The sequence below is a fragment of the Pyrus communis genome, chromosome 3 (assembly GCF_041283825.1).
Source record: "Pyrus communis isolate YQ-2024b chromosome 3, ASM4128382v1, whole genome shotgun sequence".
In the NCBI taxonomy this organism is placed as follows: Eukaryota; Viridiplantae; Streptophyta; class Magnoliopsida; order Rosales; family Rosaceae; genus Pyrus; species Pyrus communis.
The window spans coordinates 29583457-29607904 of record NC_142567.1 but is presented as its reverse complement, the minus strand read 5'-3'; the positions used below and the strand labels follow the sequence as shown (position 1 = coordinate 29607904).

The 24448-nt window shown below is 36.6% G+C and overlaps 2 protein-coding genes and 1 long non-coding RNA gene across 3 annotated transcripts; 1 reads left to right on the top strand and 2 right to left on the bottom strand.

The window, feature by feature from the left end:
* Window positions 1–9889: 9889 nt before the first annotated feature.
* On the bottom strand, window positions 9890–11893 carry LOC137716259 (peroxidase A2). The gene is made up of 4 exons (XM_068455685.2): window positions 11610–11893; window positions 11109–11297; window positions 10640–10802; window positions 9890–10501 (listed from the first exon to the last, which is right to left on the bottom strand). Exons 1-4 carry the CDS (start codon window positions 11820–11822, stop codon window positions 10092–10094), a joined length of 975 nt encoding a protein of 324 aa, XP_068311786.1. The 5' UTR covers window positions 11823–11893; the 3' UTR covers window positions 9890–10091.
* Window positions 11894–18039: 6146 nt separating this feature from the next.
* On the bottom strand, window positions 18040–21968 carry LOC137714122 (peroxidase 59-like). Its single transcript, XM_068453407.2, has 4 exons — window positions 21417–21968; window positions 21118–21300; window positions 19117–19282; window positions 18040–18657 (listed from the first exon to the last, which is right to left on the bottom strand). Exons 1-4 carry the CDS (start codon window positions 21639–21641, stop codon window positions 18233–18235), a joined length of 999 nt encoding a protein of 332 aa, XP_068309508.2. The 5' UTR covers window positions 21642–21968; the 3' UTR covers window positions 18040–18232.
* A 1442-nt stretch (window positions 21969–23410) lies between these two features.
* LOC148698303 (uncharacterized) lies at window positions 23411–23974 on the top strand. Its single transcript, XR_015961148.1, has 3 exons — window positions 23411–23508; window positions 23603–23689; window positions 23856–23974. It is a non-coding gene; the product is annotated as an uncharacterized LOC148698303 (long non-coding RNA).
* The last annotated feature ends 474 nt before the right edge of the window (window positions 23975–24448 follow it).

Below are 24448 nucleotides of genomic sequence, written 5' to 3'. Positions count from 1 at the left end.
TAAATAAAATTATAAGATGATTTTTCTTAAAATAAACTTACCTCAAGCCTTTTTTTCTCCCTTCTTAATAATGAGAGCGCATTTCATTTAACAACCAAAAATGCCCCAAGAATAGCAAAAAGCAAATAAATATCAGCCCAAAACTTAATCTGAAGCCCAAAAAGTAGAAGCAATCCGTAATACATCAAACCCTAGCATCAAACTCCACCCATAGAGCTGGCACTACCTTTCTTGGTGCAGAAAACGTCACCATGGTAGATACAAGCCAAAATACAATGAAAAGAGAGCTCATACGAAAATGGGACATTTATCACGCACAGATTCAATTGACCAAGTGAGTATAATACGATCTTGAGATCCTAATTTCGTCAATCCATGAATCTGCACCCTGCGTACCAAAGTGTGGCTGAGAGAGCTAAGAACGAGGGGGCACATTGCGGAGAGATCTGCGTCAAAGGGAAGTTTTGGCATACGGATAAGCGTTTGAGCATATGAGTGGACAAAGCAGGAGTATAATTTCAGATTTAGTGGCGGGATGACGAGTATGGGTGAGCGGAAGGCGAGCAAGTGGGGGATGGAGGGGAAGAGCAATGGACATCAAAGCTTAGCTGACGGAGTGGAGATTTTTTATGGCGGAGGTAGAGGAGTGGGAGAGATGAAAGCGCCACTAGGGGCGGGGGAATTTAGCTTGATATATATGTTGGATTTTTGGATCGTCGGCCCACCCACTCTAACGACACTGATACTGTCCCTAACTTTACCACCTGCCAAATCCGTTAGTTGTAGGATACCACAAACCACAAAATGTCTCGGTATTAATTAGAGTAGGGTAATCTTATTTAAACCCATTGGGTTTCTTTGAACCCACCGATGTGGGACTTTAACACTCCCCTCACGTGTAACCTCATTTAGTGGTTCATACGTGGAGGTCCACATCGGTAATTGAAACTCAGAGGTCAGCTCCTGTTGGGCCTACTTGTTTTCAATGGAACTCAATTGAAACTCAGAGGTCAGCTCCTGTTGGGCCTACTTGTTTTCAATGGAACTCAGTCAGAGGTCGGCTCCCGTTGGGCCTACTTGTTTTCAATGGAACTCAACGGTTGTCTGTATGTTAAGAGTTCAGACTTGTTTCATTCTTGGTGACAAGCTCATTGGCTTGCACGGGCCCGAAACCGTGGGCTTTGATACCATATTGGATTTTTGGATCACCAGCCCACCTCACTCTAACAACATTGATATTGTCCTCAACTTTACCGTCTGCACAATCCGTTAGGTGTGGGGTCTTACAACAAAAAGTCTCAGAATTAGTTAGAGTAGGGTAATCCTATTTAAACTCATCGGGTTTCTTTGAACCCACCGATGTGGTACTTTAACAATATAGTAATTGCTCCATTAATTGAGAAATAGTACTAGTTGGTCCATATAATTGCAGTTGCAAAAGTTATTGCATGGTATTGATACAATCATTTACTATAATCATTCCACATATTGTAACATAGTTTTATAATTATTGTAGGATTGTAAGTTTTTTTAGTTGAGATTTAGGGATTCAATTAAGCTAAGGCCGGTCGCTTCCTAGCTAGTAAATTAATATTAGATTAACTAGGGATAAAGGAATCCCAATGGATTAACCCTAAATATGGATGTGGTAAGTGGCATGGTAAAAAAATAAGGAGTAACAGACAGACTGAGGTTGTGGACAGATGGAAAAACCAGAAGCAAGGTGGTTAAAATGTAACTTTGAAGGGGGTTGGAAGGAATAGGGAAAAAAGGGGGAATTGGAGTGGTGTTCAGAGATGACATGGGGCTGTTTGTGGCGGCGATGGCAATGAAAATGGAAGGCATATCATCTCCGATGTTAGCAGAACTGGAGGTAGCCCGAGAGTTAAGCACGGAACAGCTAAAACTGAAGGGAGGCGCAGCTTTGGTCCTTGCTGCTATAACTCTTCAAACGGAAGATGATTTGTCTTTGTGGGTAAATAGAGTAAATGAGGCATGCTATTTCCTACGCTCCATTCCGCAAACCAAAATCAATCATACTCGTAGAGACACAAACAAGGTTGCTCACAGATTGGCGCAGGTGGGTCTTACTTTAAATCAATGACGAATTTGGTTCGAGTCACTGATCTCCTGACAGATCGATAGTTAATTTTTGTAATTTTCTTGGTCACCTAACGATTAAATAACAAACAAATTGTTCTCTCTCGTTTCTATCTTCTTCTTCTTCAGCTATCTTAACAAATATAAGTGGTCTTACATTTCTCTACTTCTCATTAAGTCATCGCATTAGGAATATATGGCAGTGCAGAGGTTTTCTTGAGGTTTAAGCAATCGTGCTTAAGATTAATGGCTGCTCTCCGAGTATTCTGTAGGTTGCGCTTTATTTGATTTAACTGAAAATATGACTTTAGCCCCTGAAACTCAAGTTTCTTTACATAAAACCCGACATAGTCTTTTTATCTGAATAAAACCCAATGACTAGGCTCCACATAAGTAAATTCATTAATTTTGTTTGCCTTTACACATTTTTCATTTTTTAGATACCTAAAATACGCCTAATTACCGTTTTGATGTAGACATTTAATTCTATGCGTATTTGAAGGGAGAAATTAATAAAAAGAAATGTATTAATGAAGTCGCTATCATTTCAACTCTTGCATTATTGTATGTCGTCTTCTTGACATTAATAAAGTCGCTATCATTTCAACTCAAAAAAAAAAAATTAAATTAATTATAGAATAAAAAATGTTATTTGATTCAAAATAAATTTATCTATATTTTATATGATAATATAGGTAAATTTTTCAACACATATATATATTAGTAGTAAAATATGCCCAATATATATAATAATGCATGAAAATAATTCACCAACAAATAAAGGAAATTTGATTAAAAATTAATATATCTATTGCTTTTTGTTTATGAATTTCAATTCTTTTTTTATATTACAAACATAATGTACCTACAATATAATTTACCTATTGTTTAATCTTATAAGAAAATAATGTATCTACTATTTTATTTTATTTATTTATTTTTGTTTTTGTCGAATATGTACTGTTTTATTTTAATGGAGATAATTTGTCTTGGTTTAATTTTTACGAAATTATTTATGCACTGTTTAACTTTCCCAAAATAATGGAACTACTATTTTAATTTACCTACAAAATAAATACTATTTGATTCAAAATTAATTTACTTATATTTTAAATATAAATATAGATAAATTATTTTTAACAAGCATATATGATAACAAACAAAAAATGCCTAATGTATGTAATAATCTAGGTAAAATAATTTACCTACAACATAAAAGAATATTTGACACACCCCGATCTAGATCAGGGCATGCTGGCCGTGACACACCCCGACCGAGATCAGGGCGTGCTGGCCGTCACACGGAGGTGACGTAACCATATGCACGTGCGGAAGCTAATGAAACAGTAATATAAAAGTACGAATAATTTAAAACTAGCATACAAAGTACTAAAACAAGTGCTAGCGTAAGTGAGACACAAGTTCAGAGCAAGTCTACAGCAGTCCAAAAGAAAGGATGCGACAATAGTACACCCGAAGGTGACCCTACGCTGGTGAGTGTCTGTCAGAAAAGCCGGGAGAACCCTCTGGGAAACCACCGAACCTGCTAAGCAACTAGAACCTGGAGGGGTGCAAAACAAAAGCGTGAGTGGGCAAAAACAAATTTTTTCTAAAACCATTTAGTAAAATACATTCTAACCCCTCGCCGTAAAACCTGTATACTTCCCAGAAAATAAACATATATACGTAGGTATAGATATGCCAAACATGCTCGAGGATATGCCATGTCGAAATCTCAATATGAAATGCAAGTGCTCAGGTATAACTCATATCAATAACATATAATCTGGCAGCCGGAGTCACCTAACGTGACCTGTACGGCTGCATATAGAGCTCAAATCTCAAACTCAATAACTGAACCTGCCCACAAGTCGGAACCACCTAAAGTGGTCTGTACGACAGGCCTGGGTGTAACATATATATACGCTCTAGTGCTACGATCACGTGAAGGCTGTGCGAATAATCGCGGGTCACCTACAAGTCGGAACCACCTAATGTGGTCTGTACGACAGGACTGTGCACCTAACTTGGATCCAAGCTGAGCGTGTGGTGCGGGAGGTGAACATCACGTGAAGGACTGTGCCCTACTCTGGGCGGGAGCACTAACACCGGGGGTGCAGGTTATGAGCTCTCTAAGCATCTCAACTACTACTGAATGTAAATATGAATAACACTTACCTGGCACTTACCTGTGCGTCCACAGCACCCAATATGCATATGTGTGTGTGTGTATATATATATATATATATATATATATATATGCAACTACTAACATAACCAACGATGCATGAATAACGATAATGTAATGCATGGCATAAACTAATAAACATTAATTCAATTTCTGGGAAAATATAGTATATAGGTATATACGGAAAACCAAAAGCCCACTCATTGGTAAGTGGAATGGTCGTAGCCCCCCTGCCTCGAGTGACCATGCTCGTCCTCGGGGTACGTATCACCTATACGCGAAATAACTACAAAAACGTTAATTTAAAAGCACATAACCAACTTCTCGTAATAACTTCTCATACATTGCTCAAATTGGACAAATGAATATACCAACGTGCTCTACACAACCTCAAGATCACACCCATATTTTTAGAAAAAAATTTCTCCGCCGCACGCGCAGGCACGTGCCTGGCACGCTGACGGCGTCAACTGACTCCGTGAGGAATATTCCGTTAGTTTTAACGGATTCCGTCAACGGCGTCAGGAATATTCCGTCAGACTTGACGGAATATTCCGTCTCCTTCCCCGGCGAACCTCCGGTGCCGTCGCCGGCGCCGGAAAATCGCAAAACCTGTAAATCGTGTTTTCTCGCTCGTTTTTCAACCATTTTCCACGATTCTTGAACCAAAATGAAGCCTAAGACTAGTAGAACACGATCATACAAGTTTTAAGGGTCAAAAACTACTAGATCATACCTGTCACCAAACTTAAACTCCGGCCAACTTCGAACAGGGCGATCCCGACGTCCAAACTCTTCCAACGAAGCACTCCGAGACTCCTTGGGACACCACCAAGCTACCTATGAGCTTCAAAATCCCAAAAACGTGATGAAATATGTTTGCATGAATAGTACTCAAATCGGAGCTTGTGAAATCGACGTGAAAACGTCGGAGTTCTTACCTGAAAATGGTACAATTGTGCTCCCCTCAACCTCGCGAGCTTAAATATGGGATTAGTTCCCTCGATCTGCAAAGATTTGATGGGTTCTTGGTGTGACCGTACGTATGTGTTTGAAAGGGGGAGGAAAGGGAGCACGGGAGAGAGACAAGGAAAGGGACAGAGAGAAGTGGAGTGTGTAGGAGTGTGTGTATGGTTCCAAACATGCCAACAAGGCTCACAACGACGATTAAACGTAAAAGAAACAAACTAGGGGTAAAAGTGTCATTTCACACGCACGTTTTAGATAATTTCGGGACGGGATGTCACAGACCGTCACGCGGAAGTGACGTAACCATGTGCACAGTGCGGAAGCTATTAAAATAGTAATGTAAATAATACGAATAATTAAAAACTAGCATACATAAGGTAAAAGAAATAAGTGCTAGCGTAAGTGAGATACAAGTTCAGAGCATAAAGCCTAAGGCAGTCCAAATGAAAATGACGCAACCAAAGTACACCCGAAGGTGACCCTACGATGATGATCGTCTGTCAGATATGCCGGGAAAGCCCTCTGGGAAACCACCAAACGTGCTAGCCAACTAGAACCTGAAGGGGCGCAAAACAAAAGCGTGAGTGGGTAAAAACAAAGCTTTTCGAAAACCGTTTAATAAATACATTCTAACCCCTCACCGTAAAACCTGTATACTTTCCAGAAAATAGACATATATGTATACCAATCATGATCGAGAATATGCCATGCCAGAACCTCAGAATAAAATGCAAGTGCCTAGGTATAAATCATATTAATAACATATAATCTGGCAGCCGGAGTCACCTAACGTGACCTGTACGGCTGCATCTAGAGCTCAAATCTCAATCTCACTGACTAGACCTGCACACGAGTCGGAACCACCTAAAGTGGTATGTACGACAGGCCTGAGTGTAATACATATAAACGCTCTAGTGCTACGATCACGTGAAGGCTGGGCGAGTAATCGCAGGTCACCTACGAGTCGGAACCACCTATAGTGGTCTGTACGACAGGACTGTGCACCTAACTTGGATCCAAGCTGAGCGTGTGGTGCGGGAGGTGAACATCACGTGAAGGACTGTGCCCTACTCTGGGCGGGAGCACTAACACCGGGGGTGCAGGTTATAAGTTCTCTAAGCATCTCGAATCACTATTGAATGTAAACATGAATAACACTTACCTGGCACTTACCTGTGCGTCCGCAGCACCAAATATGCATATATATATATATATATATATATAACCAACTAATAATGCATAACCAAATCAATTTCTGGGAAAATATAAGTATATAGGTATATACGGAAAACCAAAAGCCCACTTATTGGTATGTGGAAGGGTCGTAGCCCCCCTGCCTCGAGTGACCACACTCGTCCTCGGGATAGGTATCACCTATATGCGAAACAACTACAAAAACGTTAATTTTAAAGCACATAACCAACCTTTAGCAATAACTTCTCATACAATGCTCAAATGGGGTGTATGAATACACCAACGTGAACTACTCAACCTCAGGAACATCCCCATATTTTTAAAATAATTTTTCACCGTCGCACACGCCCCCACGCGCAGGCACGTGCCTAGCACACTGACGGCGTCAACTGACGCCTTAGGGAATATTCCGTCAGATTTAACAGATTCTGTCAACGGCGTCAGGAATATTCCGTCGTCTTCTCCAGTGCCGGAAAACTGGGAAAATTTTAAATCGTCCTATCTTCTTCGTTTTTCATCCAAATTTCATAAAATTGGTACTAAAATGAAGCTCAGAACTAGAGGAACACAATCATACCAATTTCAAGGGCTAAAATCCACAAAATCTCACCTGAAAAATTAACCCAACTTCAGCCAACTTCGAAACCAGTGATCCCGACGTCCAAAACCTTCAAACGAACCACCCCGAGCCTCCTAGGGACCTCACCAAGCTACCTACAAGCTTGAAATTCCCTAAAACGTGAGAAATCACGTGTGCATGAACAGTACCAAAATCGGGCATCGTGAGTTCGACGTAAAAACGAAGGTGTTCTTACCTGAAATGGGTATGGTTGGATTCCTACAAGCCTCACGAGTCTGAATATGTGCTTGGATTCTTCAATCTGTGGAGGTTGAATGGGTTTGTGGGTATGTCCGTACGTTTCAAAGGAAATGGAAAGGGAATGGGGCTCGGGACAGGGTGCAGGAAACAGGAGGAAAGGTGGTGGAGTGTGGGAAAGTGTGTGTGGCCTACAACATGCCAACAAAACTCAAAAACAACCAATAAACGTAAAGAAATCGAACTAGAGGCAAAACTGTCTTTTCACACGTACGTTTTAAATATTTCTGGGACGGGCTGTCACAATATTAATTGGTTTTTTGTTGTTTTATAAAACAATATTATTATTTGATGCAAAATAACTGATTGTACAAAGGATTTTTCTTTCCAAACGAAAAATGTGCCCATAAATTGTTTATGAACATAGCTAAATATATATATATATATATATATATATATTCCTAAACCCTAAACCCTAACAGATAGACTGAGGTTGTGGACAGATGGAAAAACCAGAAGCAGGGTGGTTAAAATGTAACTTTGAAGGGGCTTGGAAGGAACAGGGAAAAAAGGGGGGAATTGGAGTGGTGTTCAGAGATGACATGGGGCTGTTTGTGGCGGCGATGGCAATGAAAATGGAAGGCATATCATCTCCGATGTTAGCAGAACTGGAGGTAGCCCGAGAGTTAAGCACGAAACAGCTGAAACTGAAGGGAGGCGCAACTTTGGTCCTTGCTGCTATAACTCTTCAAACGGAAGATGATTTGTCTTTGTGGGTAAATAGAGTAAATGAGGCATGCTATTTCCTACGCTCCATTCCGCAAACCAAAATCAATCATACTCGTAGAGACACAAACAAGGTTGCTCACAGATTGGCGCATGTGGGTTTTACTTTAAATCAATGACGAATTTGGTTCGAGTCACTGATCTCCTGACAGATCGATAGTTAATTTTTGTAATTTTCTTGGTCACCTAACGATTAAATAACAAACAAATTGTTCTCTCTCGTTTCTATCTTCTTCTTCTTCAGCTATCTTAACAAATATAAGTGGTCTTACATTTCTCTACTTCTCATTAAGTCATCGCATTAGGAATATATGACAGTGCAGAGGTTTTCTTGAGGTTTAAGCAATCGTGCTTAAGATTAATGGCTGCTCTCCGAGTATTCTGTAGGTTGCGGTTTATTTGATTTAACTGAAAATATGACTTTAGCCCCTGAAACTCAAGTTTCTTTACATAAAACCCGACATAGTCTTTTTATCTGAATAAAACCCAATGACTAGGCTCCACATAAGTAAATTCATTAATTTTGTTTGCCTTTACACATTTTTCATTTTTTAGATACCTAAAATACGCCTAATTACCGTTTTGATGTAGACATTTAATTCTATGCGTATTTGAAGGGAGAAATTAATAAAAAGAAATGTATTAATGAAGTCGCTATCATTTCAACTCTTGCATTATTGTATGTCGTCTTCTTGACATTAATAAAGTCGCTGTCATTTCAACTCAAAAAAAAAACAATTTAAATTAATTATAGAATAAAAAATGTTATTTGATTCAAAATAAATTTATCTATATTTTATATGATAATATAGGTAAATTTTTCCACACATATATATTAGTAGTAAAATATGCCCAATATATATAATAATGCATGAAAATAATTCACCAACAAATAAAGGAAATTTGATTAAAAATTAATATATCTATTGCTTTTTGTTTATGAATTTCAATTCTTTTTTTATATTACAAACATAATGTACCTACAATATAATTTACCTATTGTTTAATCTTATAAGAAAATAATGTATCTACTATTTTATTTTATTTATTTATTTTTGTTTTTGTCGAATATGTACTGTTTTATTTTAATGGAGATAATTTGTCTTGGTTTAATTTTTACGAAATTATTTATGCACTGTTTAACTTTCCCAAAATAATGGAACTACTATTTTAATTTACCTACAAAATAAATACTATTTGATTCAAAATTAATTTACTTATATTTTAAATATAAATATAGATAAATTATTTTTAACAAGCATATATGATAACAAACAAAAAATGCCTAATGTATGTAATAATCTAGGTAAAATAATTTACCTACAACATAAAAGAATATTAATTGGTTTTTTGTTGTTTTATAAAACAATATTATTATTTGATGCAAAATAACTGATTGTACAAAGGATTTTTCTTTCCAAACGAAAAATGTGCCCATAAATTGTTTATGAACGTAGCTAAATTTATATATATATATATATATATATATATATATTCCTAATATTTATCATACAAGAAAGGTAAAATTTTCATATGGGGTTAATTGCTAATCATAATTAGGGTGGGTAATAATATTTATTGACATAACTAGAGTTTTGTGGCATAAGTTGTAAATATGTGATGATAATTGGTTACATATTTGTCTACATGGTACTCTATTTGAAATTTGGGTTTTATTTGGAAGTTTAATATTATGTGGATTTTTGCTTGGAAAATAAGAGTTTCAAGGGCCTTTTTCTAAAGAACCCTTGATTTAATTATATACAAGTTTAACATATGTATAGCATGAGAAACTTGGCCACGATGTAAAATAAGGCTGGTGCTAGAAAATAATATAGATGTAACTTGTTTTTTTTTATTGTATATCAACCTTTGGCAACATGGATCAACAGAAGTAAGAGAAATGCGAGGAAAAGAAATAGGCTGCCTATAAATGACAAAATACTTAAGCCTCAAGCTTACGGAGTGCCCTTATATATTTAGGGCACATACATAATCTTAATCATCTTTTTCAAAATACTAATGACGAATTTTCAATTAATTAACTCTTCTGCAATCAGTCCTAATCTCTCCATTGGTGCCTGTCAAAACTCCTATATTCCCCATATTGATCATGGACTGACCAAAGCTATCAAAGAAGTCACTTTGGCTATTTGCAAAGCGGTCTACAATGGCAACGGTGTCTCCGCTAGTTGAGAACAGCACCTGATCGGTCTGGAGAAGCCCGCGGTTGTTTTGGAGATTTGTAAAGTAGTGGTTGTCGAAGGCATCGCGGGTGGACTGGTCAAGGTCATTCAACGTATCTCCGCTGCCGTTTTGAGGACACGCTTGGCGGAGGGTTTCCAAGTATCCGGCTTCAATGGTCGGGTCCGGATTGCCAGTGCCGCTGAAATTGTAGAGGCGGTGAACGAAAGTTGAACATCTTGCCCGTCCAAATGTATGAGCACCTAAGAAAGGAAACAACTACATTTAAATCTTTCAAAATAATTAGAGGTTGACTTATTAATTGGTGTATACTACTAGGTTAATCTGGTAATTAGTTGTACTATTATTCTGGTCAATTGCGTGTCTATTACTAGGGTTACCTGATAAAGCAACCAGATCAGTGGAATCTAATCCTGCATCGCGAAATTTTTGTGAAATTTGCTCAAGGTTTTCGAGAAAGCTTGGAATGGCACTGGCACCAGCTTGGTTGGCTGTCCTACTGTCTCTTCTTCCCAATTGAGCTTCCCACGTTGGCCCTCCATTCTGCAACAATACCAATAGAAGTATTATTTGAGGAACTATTTGGACAATAATATATCAGGAACTGCTTACATATATATACTCCAAATTTCCAAGAATTGTTCATTAATTAGATTATCTCTTCACCGCCATTCGCTTTCTTTTTTATTTTCTTCGGGGCTGGTTCTCAGATGGAATATTGACCATTTCCCAATTTCTTTCAGGGCTTGGTCCTCCTCTTAAATATCACTTTTTATTTTTTAAACTTTATTAAATAACGTAACGCGAATTAATTAATTAAAGTAATTAGAACTTTCAATATGTACGTACCGCAGAAACAAGAATTTGAGAAGCAATTGCTAAAATGTCAGAACAGGAGACAACACCAGGGCAAACGTTCTCGACCGCAGTTTTGATATCATCTACAACGTCGTATCCGTCTGTCGATTGATTGGGAGGTGCATCTTTCTCGCTCTCTATCCCATCTGCGTTGTCCAGCATAATCGATCCATCACAACCCTGCATGCATGCACCGTTACCGTTACCATTATATTAAATTTAATTATTATAGCACATAAAAACACAACTCTTGTTTTGACAGAGAGTCCGTTATTAATAGCCGGGTTGTCGATATATTGGTTAACGACGTATTAATAGAAAAACTTTTTGACGTCCTAGCAATCCATTATTAACATTATTGATACAAAATCCATCATTTGTAAAAAGCGGATGCTCATGCATATAGAATTTTTTGTAAAATATATATCACATTATATGTTACCGGATGATATTTTTAACACTACATAACATATTCTTTAATGAATTACGTACGTTGACAAAGCAGTCGTGGAAATGAACTCGGATGAGTTTGGCACCAATTCGGATGTCATTCTGTTGAGCTTGCTCGACCACACCACGAACAATGCTCGTTACATTCGGGCATGTGGTGCTGTAGAAAGTTGAGCTCAGTTGAGCGTTGGAATTTCCCAATATGCTAGCAGTAACAAGAACAAATATTGCTGCTGCAATTGAAAATGAAGACATGATGATTAATTATGAAACTCAAAATTGCGAGGTTGCTATCTATAGTTATAGTAGCTCTTATGTTGAGAGATGAGATGGCTTCTATGAGGCTAATACTCTACCCTTTTATAGAGAGAGTAGTAGGTGAGATTTCAGGAATCTAAGAGCCATGTATTTTGTGCATGCTATAGGCAAATGACCAGAATGATCGTTCTTTGAATATTCATATGTTGATATTTTCAGATAATTAAGTTGATGTGGGCCTATTAGCAATCAGGAACTTTTCTACGTAATGCTTGTAAGTTGAAGAATTTTCAAACTTTCCCGTGGAGGGCGCGCGCAATTATTTTAATCAAAGTTTTGTATATATTTCAAGGAGTAATTTTAGGTCAATTTGTAGATTAAATTAACAAATTAAATGATGTATCACTAATAAGAAATAAGTACGTTAATCATCAATTTTCATGTTATTTAGTTTAGAAAATTTTGTCTCTACAAATTTAATTTCTTTAGCATTATTCTATTTCAAAAGTCCAAGGGCCATATATGGGTAATGTTAGTGAGACTAAATTTGTAAACAAAGTTTACAAACTAAATGATGTGTCACTAATATGAATAAATACGTTTATTAACGCTTAAGTATTATTTCAATTTTAATTTCTATGTTATTTAGTTTACAAATTTAGTATCCTTAGCAGTACAGCCATATATGGTAACTCTATTGATGACTTAATATAGTAATAAAGTCAGCAGGAAAAGAATTGGTCTTGGGAAGAAAAATGGAATCATGAAGCAATTAATGATTGTCAATTCGATCAACGAATACACCATCTGCTTAATTAACACGTATTTGAATAAAGGTTATCACAGTTTGATTAAGACACTTTTCCAAAGTTAAAAAAAAATGCCCTACTTTATTTGACTGTCCCACTGATTATATACCCAAATCTATAATTTGCAGAAATTTGTTTCCATACAATTAGGGTATGCATGCTTATGGATAACAGACAGTAATGAGGTTTTCCAATTTCTTCCATGCATGTATAATAAACAACATAGGGATTTTGGTATACTTTTCTTTGTGTAAAGGTTATCACAGTTTGATTAAGACACTTTTCCAAAATTCAAAATGCCTTACTTGATGTGACTGTCCCAGCGGTTATTTTCTCAAATTTATATTTTGCATAAATTTTTTATCGATACAATATTAATTAAGCAGATGGTGATCTGGATGACAATATTGATTAAGCAGATGGTGTATTCACTGACCTAACTGTAATTAATTAGTCATATGGAACTAATTAGAGGTAAATCAAGATTGATGAGAAGAGAAATTCATTAGACCAAAACTAGCTTATTCGTTAGATAAAATGAAACTAAGGTTTTGTTTGGTATCTAGGATTGAATTAGAATGAATAACTTCCATATTTAAAATATCTTGAAGAAGTAAATGAAAAAATTGCATCTTACATGAATGTAGACGGATAATTACTCATTAAGAAAACTTATGCATGCCAATGCCCTACAAAATTGGAGAATTAATTAGATAAGTTTTCTCCATATCTAATCCCTTCAAATGAAGGAAAAAAAAAAAAAAACTTTTATGTCTATCTTAAAATATGCCATGTATTCATGAGGTATCAAATCCATATACCATCTGTTCTAATTCTAGTCACCAAACGACACCTAAGTGTAATATTTAGACCCTGAAATCAATATTGTTGATATATTTCATACAACATGAAGTAGTCTAGCAGAGTCTATTGTTGATATATTTCATACTGCGCATCGTCTTGCAAAAATCGGCCTTTCTCAGAAGCAAAAGTGTGAATAGATTGATGCCCCGCCTAGTTTAGTCATTGACATACTTGTTGAGGAGAGTGTATGCATGTATGCTTAGAGATGGATTGGTTTTTGTAGTGCTTTTGATTAGATGAAATCTATTATCGTATGTTTTCAAAAAGAAAAAAAAGAAGAGACTTCTTCAATTTGGATATTGTAGGGAGTAGGAAACGTATGTATGACGAAGTCCCAGCATTCTAGAAATTTTGTATATGGATTGAAGGCTTTGGAGCCAATTGAAGAACTTCTATCAGTTTGTCAAACCGTGTGGGTACAAACGTAGCTGTATGGATGCGCTCATTAAATAAGGGAAGTTTTAATGAAAAGTTCACGGTACTGTTCACATTAATGAAAAATCATATTTTTACACTACAAAGTCAAACTTGGTACTATTTACTTTATCTTTTTATTTTGTCCTTATCTTTAAAACTCAAAAATTTCAAGCACTTTTCATTAATTTTCCTTTAAATAAGTAGGTGTACATATTATCAATGGATAATATTAGCATCCTATTACGGAATACACATATCTCAGTTTCCATAACGTATGTTTATTATATAAAATTTATAATTGAAAATCGTTTAATCTATTAGTTTTTATTTAAAGATCATTCTACAACTTTTTTTTGAATTGGAGATTGTTTTAGTCATCTAAATTTATGAAACAAATCAACAATGTGAGTACCTAATAACATATTCATAATGAATTGTTCATTTATTTGATATATTTGAATGACTAAAAAAATCTCCTATTTAACTGATTTTTATTGTAGGGATCATCTTCAAATGAAGATTAAGAATTGAACAGTTTTGACTATGAAATTTATTGCAAGGAGTGGTATATGTGCATCTCTCCGGGGGGATGCAAGTACTATAAGAGAAAAATTTTAATTTGCCCGAAATACAAGCCAATACACCATATATCATAATATAAGTGGAAGAAGTAAGGAGACTGAAAAATATATATCATCTCTACTTATATTATGATATGTAGTATACTGGTTATTTTCCAAGTACTTGAAAAAAATCTCTCCTAATCTAGAATAGTAAAGATGCCCTCGTCCACTTATGTTAACACGGGTGTACCATTTTCTGTTCCGACCGTACATACAAAAATTTCTCAACGCTTGCCTACATTTTGACCTCCAATATATTAGCTTATCACTCGTTTGAAATTATTTTTAAAATAACTGAAAGTTCTTTTGTTGAAAATGTTTTTGAAACCAATCCTTAGTAAAAAGAGTAATGCTACATTTACCACATAGTTTTACTATCATTTGTACCATCTCTCTAATATAGGTAAGGTTCACCAACATATGTGGGTCCTATATCTATTAGAGAGATGATATAAATATGTAGTAATATTAATTTTGTAGTAAAAATCCAAGTAGATTCTGGAAAAGCACTTGAAGTGCTTCTTGTGATTTTTGCAAGAAGCACATACATCATATATGGTGCTTCTTCCAAAAAGCGTTTGAAGTGTTTTTGGAATCCAAAATTAATTTCACCAAGTCATTTTAAGAACACTTCCAAATAAGCTCTTAATTTCAAAAAAAAAGAAAAAAAAGAAAAAAAGAACCTGCCCATATTTAATCTGCTCAACAATCAACTGAATCAAGTAACTCTGAAGTTAATTTACTGTTGGGTATATCTATTGGTAAATGCAGAAAAACCCACTAATTGAGCTTGAAAATAAACAAAAACAACAAGAGTCAGCAATGTGTACTCTCCAATCAGCACCTTTATTTATTTATTTATTTATTTTTAAATGTCTCCTTTATTTATTTGTTCTTTTTTGACTTTCATGTCAGTAATATCTAACGTCACACTCATGTCTGACAGATGGATAGAGAGAGTTAAATAAAAAATAATTAAAAACCTTCATGATTGTGGATTAATTTGAGCATACTGTACAACCTTTTTTCTTGAGAACTAAAATTTGGTTTCTAGAGGGCCGACTGCTACCGTTAACCAGAGAAACTTTAATTAGTTGCCTAGTTGAATATTCTGGGCATATTATTGACAAGAGCTTCAGCTGAATTTTCATCTAAGCTAACCAATAGCAATTCATGACGATGAAATACTAGTATGCATGCAACCAAATCTTAAAGAAAGTGACAAAAATAATTTCTTTTTTTACGGCTTGTAAAACTGATATAATCATATATATATTATACATAGAAAATTATTTCATTTCTGCTGAATTTTCATGCAAGGAGCCAACGATCATTAATGACATAGAGGAAATGACATGCATATATGGATGCTTCCCAATTTTCGAAAACGAAGGATAAGATTTGGTCGTTCTTGACAGCATAATGATCCCATAAAAGGAAAAACATCAAGTTGTGGAGGTATGAATCCAAATGTTTCACACTTTCGAGTTAGCTGAGAGGTCTTTTCAGCTGTTTTTTATTGTAGTAGAATGTGAGCATGCTTAATGAACATAAAAATATATTTGACAGAAAAATGAGAGGAAAAGAGAGAATAAAAACAAGAAAATTAATTCCAAGTTGAAAAGCAAATTAATATCTTTGGTGTCAAAACTGTTATAGTTGGCATAGTTGACACCAATGAACTTAGTCATCAAATTTAGGTAATGGTGGCACTCGGGTATACAAAGTCACTGATAAGAATGGTGCCCTCAAATAACTGCCCTATTTTGTAGTGGACCAACTTTTCAACACACCCACTTATGCACGGGTTGTTGGACTAAACACGTGATGGTGGTGGAGAGTATGTCGGTATTCAATTTCAAAGTTTTCTTAGGGCTAAAGTCATTGTTCATCAGCTTTATTGCTCATACACTTATGAACGGAATGAATTAGCTAAAAGCAAAATAGACATGTTAAAACAAATATTACCCTTCTTCAACAAGCTTCTTTATCATCTCAATTTTGGTACCATGCTTGTGCAACTACCACTTATCTTATCAATAGGATGCCTTCACTAATCCTTAGTATAAATTTACCTTTTGAAGTCTTATATATTACTCTCCACCTAGGCTTGATCACTTAAAAGTGTTTGGTTGTGCATGTTATCCTTGCATGAAACCTTATAGGTCCAATAAGCTTGAACCTAAGACCATTCAGTGTATTTTCTTAGGATATGCTACTCAATACAAGAAGTACATTTGTTATGCAGTTAAAGAGAACAAATTAATTGTCTCTAGGCATGTTTTATTTAATGAGACACATTTTCCTACCATACATAGGCTGAGTGTTAATATGCCTAGTTCATCTGTGTCTTGTACTTGTACAACCTTTGTTGTTCATTCTAATACCACTCGAAAAACTCTGATCATCCCTATTTCTTTACCACATGTGTTTGTACCACCATCAAATGCTCTTACACAATCTGTCACTCAGTCCACTCCTCTCAACAATGGTGATCTTGTCTCCACTACCTCTACCTAAACTTCAAGCTCAAAATCAATGCCCCACAGTCAGGGACGGAGCTAGAATTTTCTTCTAGTGGGGGTAACTTGAAAAACACTAAGAAGACCTTATTATAGTATGGTTTATAACCAAATGATAATATGGATGATTTCAAATGAAAATGTTCAAAATTGGAATGTTATAGAAATTTCAGTAGTAGTGGAAAGTGGCAAATTGATGAGAAAAATATTAACACATGAGAGGTGGATGAGGGGGTTTTCAGTTTGAATGACAGAACAAGACCACTTTTGCTCATATTATATTTGATATAGAGTAGAAGTAGTATGAAGCTATGCTTGATATTAGACACATATATTTTCTTCAAGGATAAGTCGTGTATATCTATAATTGTAGTATGCAGCTTAACCAACGAATTACTTGAGTGGGGGCATCTGCCCTTAGTGGACCTTCGTTGGCTCCGTCCATGCCCACAGTATCTCAGAGTTACATCCAAATACTAAATTATCATGCTCCAGAATTACAAATTGTGCCCATTTCTTCTCAAAATTGTCATCCTAGGCAGACAGGGTCAAAGTCTGGTATTTTTAAAAAGAAAAAGGCTTTTAGTGTTGCAGTTCAGTCAGAGTCAAGTAAAGAACCATAGTCATTTAGTGCAGCTTCCAAGTCCATACAGTGGCCGAAGGCAATGAAAGAGGAGATGGATGCTCTTGTTCAGCAACATACATGGTTTCTTGTTCCTCTAACTCCCAATAAGAATTTAATAGGCTGCAAATGGATATACAAGATTAAGATTCTTATAATTCATACAGGACATTGAGGAGATGTCAACGGAACTCCGTTTTGGTCCGCCAACATTTTTTTTATTGATTCTATGTTTTCCAGCTTAGAGTTTAGTAAGAAACACTTGAATTTAATTAATGGTAATTCCACTTGTGAATGGCTTATAAGTTTACCTTAATTCCCAGGCAAAAATACTCTCTCATTTTGACAAAAATTGAGAACAATAAATCACGACTTTTAATTGGCTTTACGAAATTAAACTCATACATCTATAAGAGTTACTACACGTGGAAACTTCGTTGTTCAAAAGAAAATAAAGGGACTTGACTGTATTCATACCACATACAGTCTACATAAAAGCAATTAGGAGCCAGGATTGCAAAATGCAAGTACACTGCTAGCTAGACATATTTCACGCATTAACAGCCCTGCAGTTCTTTCTGATCTCTCCAGCAGACCCAGTAAGAGGACTAATATTCCCCATCTTGATCATAGAATTAGCAAAATCAGCAAAGAAACGATTAATATTTGAGTTATAGCTTTGGACCAAACTTTTGGTCCCTGTTGTCACAGCTGCATCACTTGAAAATAGAATTTGATCTGAACTAATGAGGCCCTTCCCGTTAATCAAGTTCTGAACATAATGGTTGTCAAATAGATCAGCTGATTTCCGATCAAAAGGCGCGGTAATGCTTCCATCAGCGGTCAGCGGACATATGTGCTGTAGATCAGTTAACATGCTTTGTTCCAATGTAATGTCAGGAGCACCTGTTCCTGAGAAGTTGAAGAGTCTATCTCTGAAAGTGCCACACCTTGCCAACCCAATTGTATGAGCGCCTACACATAATTAAACCCCTTTAACACTTTAATCAACTGATAGATTATATCAACTAATGATATATTCACTCTTAATTAAACAGAGGTGAAGAACAAGAGTGAAGAACATGACAAAATCTGAAGAACCATCAACTTAATTTCCCATCAAAATGGACTAAGAGTCTCAGATACTTGCTGACATATTAAAGCGAGAATTTTTTTTTTCTTCCCAATGTTTTATTGGATGTGTGTCCGACTTGAGTCCGATCTTGTCTAGTTCCAGCCACAAAACGAGATTAAAGACTCACTGCTAAAGATATTACTCTCTAGCATACATATTGATCAAGGACGATAAATTTAACGCGTTCTTTGAATCACATGCTCTTAGAACTGAACATTTTATATTCTTCGCATGCACAAGAGAATTGCACATGAGACTAAAATAGAGTGTTGAAATCACTATAGGAAGTGTATATGTACCTGATAAGGACACAACGTCATTGACATTTAGGCCGACAGCGGCAAACTTGGAAATGATGCTGTCTAGGGCTTCAAATGGTGCAGGAAGTGCCCTATTTGCTCCTGTCTGATTTGCCACTAGACCATCTCTTCTTCCAAGTAGAACTTTCCATAAACTTCCTCCACTCTACAAAATGTGCAATATTATAGTAAAACATTACATAACATGTCTAAGGGTAAATTACACAAAACTACCTCAATTACAGGTCGAACAACATTATCATACCTCATCCTTTTAAAATGACAATGTCATACCTCATCTTACGAATTTGTGATAATGTTAGACATCCATCAGTTTTTCTGTTAGTTTCTCTGTTAAATGCTGATGTGGCTAGAGACGAGGCCCACTCACTAACCTAACTGGATTAAAAAATAATTAAATATTAAAAAATGAAAAAAATTAAGAATAAAAAAACAAAAACAAAAAAAATTGAAAATGGCCTAGGGGTGCAGGCCTTCCCTTTCGTCCACCCACACCAACCCTTTTTCTTCTTCTCTTCGACAGCCACCAAACCCTTCCCTATCCCCCAACCTTCCTCCACCACCCTTTCTCTCTCCTCTCTCTCTGGGATGCGGTCTCCCTCGTCCTCTTCTTCATCCTCCGACCACCCTCCCCACAACATTCGCGTCGAGGCTCGCCGCCACAACACCACCCACTCCCACCACTTTTCCGCCCACTACATCCCCTTAAATGTCGACCCCTCCTCCTCCTCCGCTGCCGCCGAGTCCTATGCCCTTGACGAGATCATCTACCAATCCAACTCCGGTGGCCTCCTCGACATTCAGCACGACATGGTTGCCCTAAAAAACTACGACGGCAAGTATTGGCGTGGCCTCTTCGACTCCCAGAGAGAGGAGAGAGAGGTTGATGGAGGAAGGTTGGGGGGATGGGGAAAAGTTTGGTGGCTGTCGAAGAGAAGAAGAAAAAGGGTTGGTGCGGGTGGAGGAAAGGGAAGGCCCGCACCCTTAGGCCATTTTTATTTATTTTGTTTTTTTTATTCTTTATTTTTTAAATTTTTTTAATATTTAATTATTTTTTAATCCAGTTGGATTAGTGAGTGGGTCCTGTTTCTAGCGACATCAACATTTAACAAAAAAATTAACAGAAAAATTGACGGAGGCCTGACATTGTCACAAATTCATAAGATGAGGTATGACATTGTCATTTTAAAAAGATGAGGTATGATAGTGTCTTTCAACTTATAATTGAGGTAATTTTGTGTAATTTACCCCATGTTTAATTATGAAATGTTTGGCAGATCGGATAAAGGATCGGATATGATTAGTTATACGGACTCGGGTGTTTGGCGTTCGCTCGTACTAAATAAGCGCCGGATTAATTTAACCGGTTGGATAGGATAACACGGTATACACCCGCTTAATAAAACCAACCAAAACGCCCGAATTATTTAGTCGGGGAAGAAGAATATGGGAGAGAAAGGGAGGGAGTTTGGGGGGTGTGGCGGAGAGAGCTGGAGAACAATTATTTGAGATTCTTCTGCAGTCGGGGAAGAAGAAGGGAGAGAGAGGGAGGGTGTTTGGGGGGTGCGGAGAGATCTAGGAACAAAAAAATGATTTCACTTTTAAATTTTTTTTTTTTTTAAAGTTTAATTCCTCCTATCTAGTATAATACCAAACACAGTATAAATAATACGGTCACTAGTCCGATACTGCACCAAACACCCGACTAATTTAGTCAGTACTATCCAGTGGCTATTTATCCTATCCGACAGAAATAGTCAGTACAGTCCGAGCTGCCAAACAAGGCCTATCTAATTTCCGATGGCATGCATGATATTATCTAATTTCTGATGGCATGATCCCCAATAGATAATAAACATAATTAGCAAAGTTAATTAACTTACTAAGAGTCTTTGCATGACAGTGTAGGTTCAAACCCCGTTGGTGACTAATCTAACAAACCCTATCGCTTGACCAAAAAAAAAAAAAAAATTAACTTACTAAGAGCACAGAATCTCTGGCAGCTATGGCTAGTATATCAGCACACGACACAACTCCACTACATGAGCTCTCCACAGAGCTCTTGATTCTGTCAACAACTTCAAATCCTCTTGCTGAATTCAAATTTGGTCCGGCATCCTTCTCACTGCCAGTTCCATCCAGTAGTAGTGACGCATCACAACCCTACACATGTACATGAAAGGGAGATCATTTAAAATTGGGAGGCCTATGAGCTGCAAATAAAAATTGTGATGCAACCAAAAACAAAATCATTATCAAATGGATCCTTAAGAACTCACATTCACAAAGCAGTCATGGAAGTGAAGCCGAAGCAAAGAAGCAGCCATTCGCATTTCAGACTTGACAGCATTCTGAACCTCTCTTCGGACAATTTTGAAAAGATCCGGACATGTTGCCTTGTAGAAATCTGTACTTAATTGGGCGTTCGCAACAAAACAAAAGGCAAAGAACGGGATCAGTACCAAAGAGTAACGACGGCTAAAATTAATCGGTGACCTTGTCATGGTAACTTAAGGGATGACACACTTAATGCTATCAATATGGTTAAGGGCTACTTAAGTTGTATGAGACATTCCTTGAACTCCATTTATAGCCACGATTAAGCGTAAAACAACAATCTTTTAATCAACAATAGAGTAGTGTATAATTTTGTTTATCTAGTTGAAAACTAGCTGGCTAGTGCTTATGATGTATGGCGGCAGCACCCCGTGCTTGACTGCTTAGTTGCCTCATGAACTCAAAAGACTGCACTGAGAGGGTGAGACTGATATTAATTAGCATAATCTCAAGAGATTAGTGCATTTAATATTGCCGACAATGCAGATAACTGAAAGAGTACTGGTGGCCTAATTGCTCTCAGTTGTGCTTATAAATATAAGAATTTTGTATATGCAAGTTCATGAACCACAGAAGATGGGCAAAGCATACTATATACGATATAGTGCATGCCAACAGAAAGCCAAATGCCTTTTTGCTACCACTTTGGCGCGCACATGATTAAATTATGCTTGCAAAAATTTTTAACAATCAAATTAAGCTTAGCATGCATTTTGACCAACTTGAAAATGAAAATTATTATTCACTTGATCATAGTGATTTTTCTAAGTAGGGCAGTGTTATCCACACACCTTTGTTTTTACTTCTCATACACCTTTCTTAAATTTCGGTCGTCGGATTGAATGAATTAAAAAAATCATTGACAAAAGATTAACAAGGACTTGTGGGAAGTAATAATGAGTATGTGAATAACACTATCCGTCTAAGTAAATGGTGTGTAAATTAGAATCGAAAGCATCTTTATCCCTGTTGATATGTTGGTGAAACATGCAACTCACAGAGTGCCATATACGTCCGAGGGCACACATTCCCAATTTGTCTCTTCTTCTCTTTCCCCTATTTCCTCCAATGGATGCAAAAGACAAACATGTTAGAGACTACTAGCAACTTAACGAAATAAAACATTAATTGGTTGAGCACCAAATTTATTCAAACTTCATTACCATTATTGGTACATATTTATTTTACGTGACCAAATTTTTACACTAATGATTATTTGGGTGGCGTGCATCTCGATACAAGACTTATAAGTCATGGATGCATAACAACAATCTACAATATAAAAGAATTCGTGCACGAGCTATTAATAGTACTGATATCTTTAAAAGATAAAACTCAATACCAAGGTGGGATTAAAATAGGCCTAATGAACCCAATATTTGGACTTGGGTGATTGAGCACAATATCAGTCCTAAATATTCGGCTCACGCCGTTGCACAACAATTTGGGTACGTAGCCTCTTGCCTGGACTTGAACTCAGATATCTTGGGTGAGAGCTGAGTATCCTTTCTTGTCATATATATTAAGTTAATTACTTCAAAAGGCAAGGCGATTGTATAGCAAGAGTAACAAATGCATGTTCATTCATACTCCACTTATCTAATTTATCAACAAGCAGAGGTCACAAAGTATATTTATGGTGTGGCGAATTAGGAATAGGAATCGTAGCTCTGGGAATCACTCAACTAGGCAAGAGACTTGAACTCTCTCAGTCAGACAATAGAACGAAGAAAGTATTTGCAGAAAGTCCATTTAGTACAATACTTACAAGGTAATAGGCACTCTATTGCTTAGTACTATAAACTATAAAGATTTTAACACATTCTGTGCTGCATTTCGCATCAATAATATTAACACATAGTCACAATTAATTGCTTAAATCTTAAAAATGAATTGCTTATAGTTAAGGAATATCCATAAATATCTTTGTAGTGCAGGGAACTACATTTGTGCTGCAAAAGAAAGCCGAACGTAGGCAAAGATTGCTGTCAACTATCTCCACAGACCACTGGCACTGGAGTTAAACTTAAAGAGGTGATGTTTCCAATTCAATTTTCTCAAGTTGCATGCCTAAGAAAATTTTGCCTTGTCGACGTAGTCTCCTGCAACCCTGTTTCTTCTATCACAGGCAATCGATGAGTTTATCTCGTTAAATCAGAATATGGGTGATCCGCAACTCCAAGACGGAGAGTGGGAAATGACATGGAGTTCACAGGTAATCTCATGCTTATAAATTGGCCAGTGTGTTTTTTTGTTGCTTTTTACCGACATCCTAGTGGCGTGGGAAGTGGAAAAGGTACTAAGAGACTTAATTTGGTGTGAACTAAACCACTTAGAATTTTTTTTTCATACAATTTTCACACGCCTGTCATATGTGGCAGGAAGAGACAGATGGTTAGAGAATGCAGCCAATGGTGTTACGGGAAAGCAAGCAAGTGAGAATTCTTCAATTCTCTATACTCTTTTCTTATTCTCAAAAAAATTTAATGCTGTGATTATAGATTGTAGAAAAAGGTATGTAGGCTAAAAAATATATTTGTTATTGATACGTGAATGTGGAAAAATGGAAGAGAATGCTTTTTTTTCTCATTATGTTTCTCTACAAGATTACAAGGATATATATACATGATACAAGTGTGTAGGTAGGACAAGGTAGCCGTCCTAGTGTGTAGGTAGAACAAGGTAGGACGGCTGTAGAGAACAAGGTAGCCGTCCTAGTGTGTAGGTAGGACAAGGTAGGACGGCTGTAGGACGGCTAGTGTGTAGGTAGGACAAGGTAGGACGGCTGTAGGACGGCTTGACGGCTGTAGGATGGCTTATTCTTCCAATAATAATATTATATACAATTACACAAGGACTTCAACCATATTCCTTATTTGTCTAACACTCCCCCTCAAGTTGGAGAGTGGATGTCAAGAACTCCCAACTTGCGTAACATACCCGAAAACTTTTCTTTCCCAAGAGGTTTGGTAAA

Coding starts and splice junctions, on each gene's coding strand:
- LOC137716259 (XM_068455685.2), bottom strand. CDS start 11,822: ATGTCTTCATTTTCAATTGCAGCAGCAATATTTGTTCTTGTTACTGCT. Junction 11,298..11,609: donor TCCACGACTGCTTTGTCAAC/GTACGTAATTCA, acceptor GCATGCATGCAG/GGTTGTGATGGATCGATTAT. Junction 10,803..11,108: donor CTCAAATTCTTGTTTCTGCG/GTACGTACATAT, acceptor GTATTGTTGCAG/AATGGAGGGCCAACGTGGGA.
- LOC137714122 (XM_068453407.2), bottom strand. CDS start 21,641: ATGACAAGGTCACCGATTAATTTTAGCCGTCGTTACTCTTTGGTACTG. Junction 21,301..21,416: donor TCCATGACTGCTTTGTGAAT/GTGAGTTCTTAA, acceptor GTACATGTGTAG/GGTTGTGATGCGTCACTACT. Junction 18,658..19,116: donor TGACGTTGTGTCCTTATCAG/GTACATATACAC, acceptor AATTATGTGTAG/GCGCTCATACAATTGGGTTG.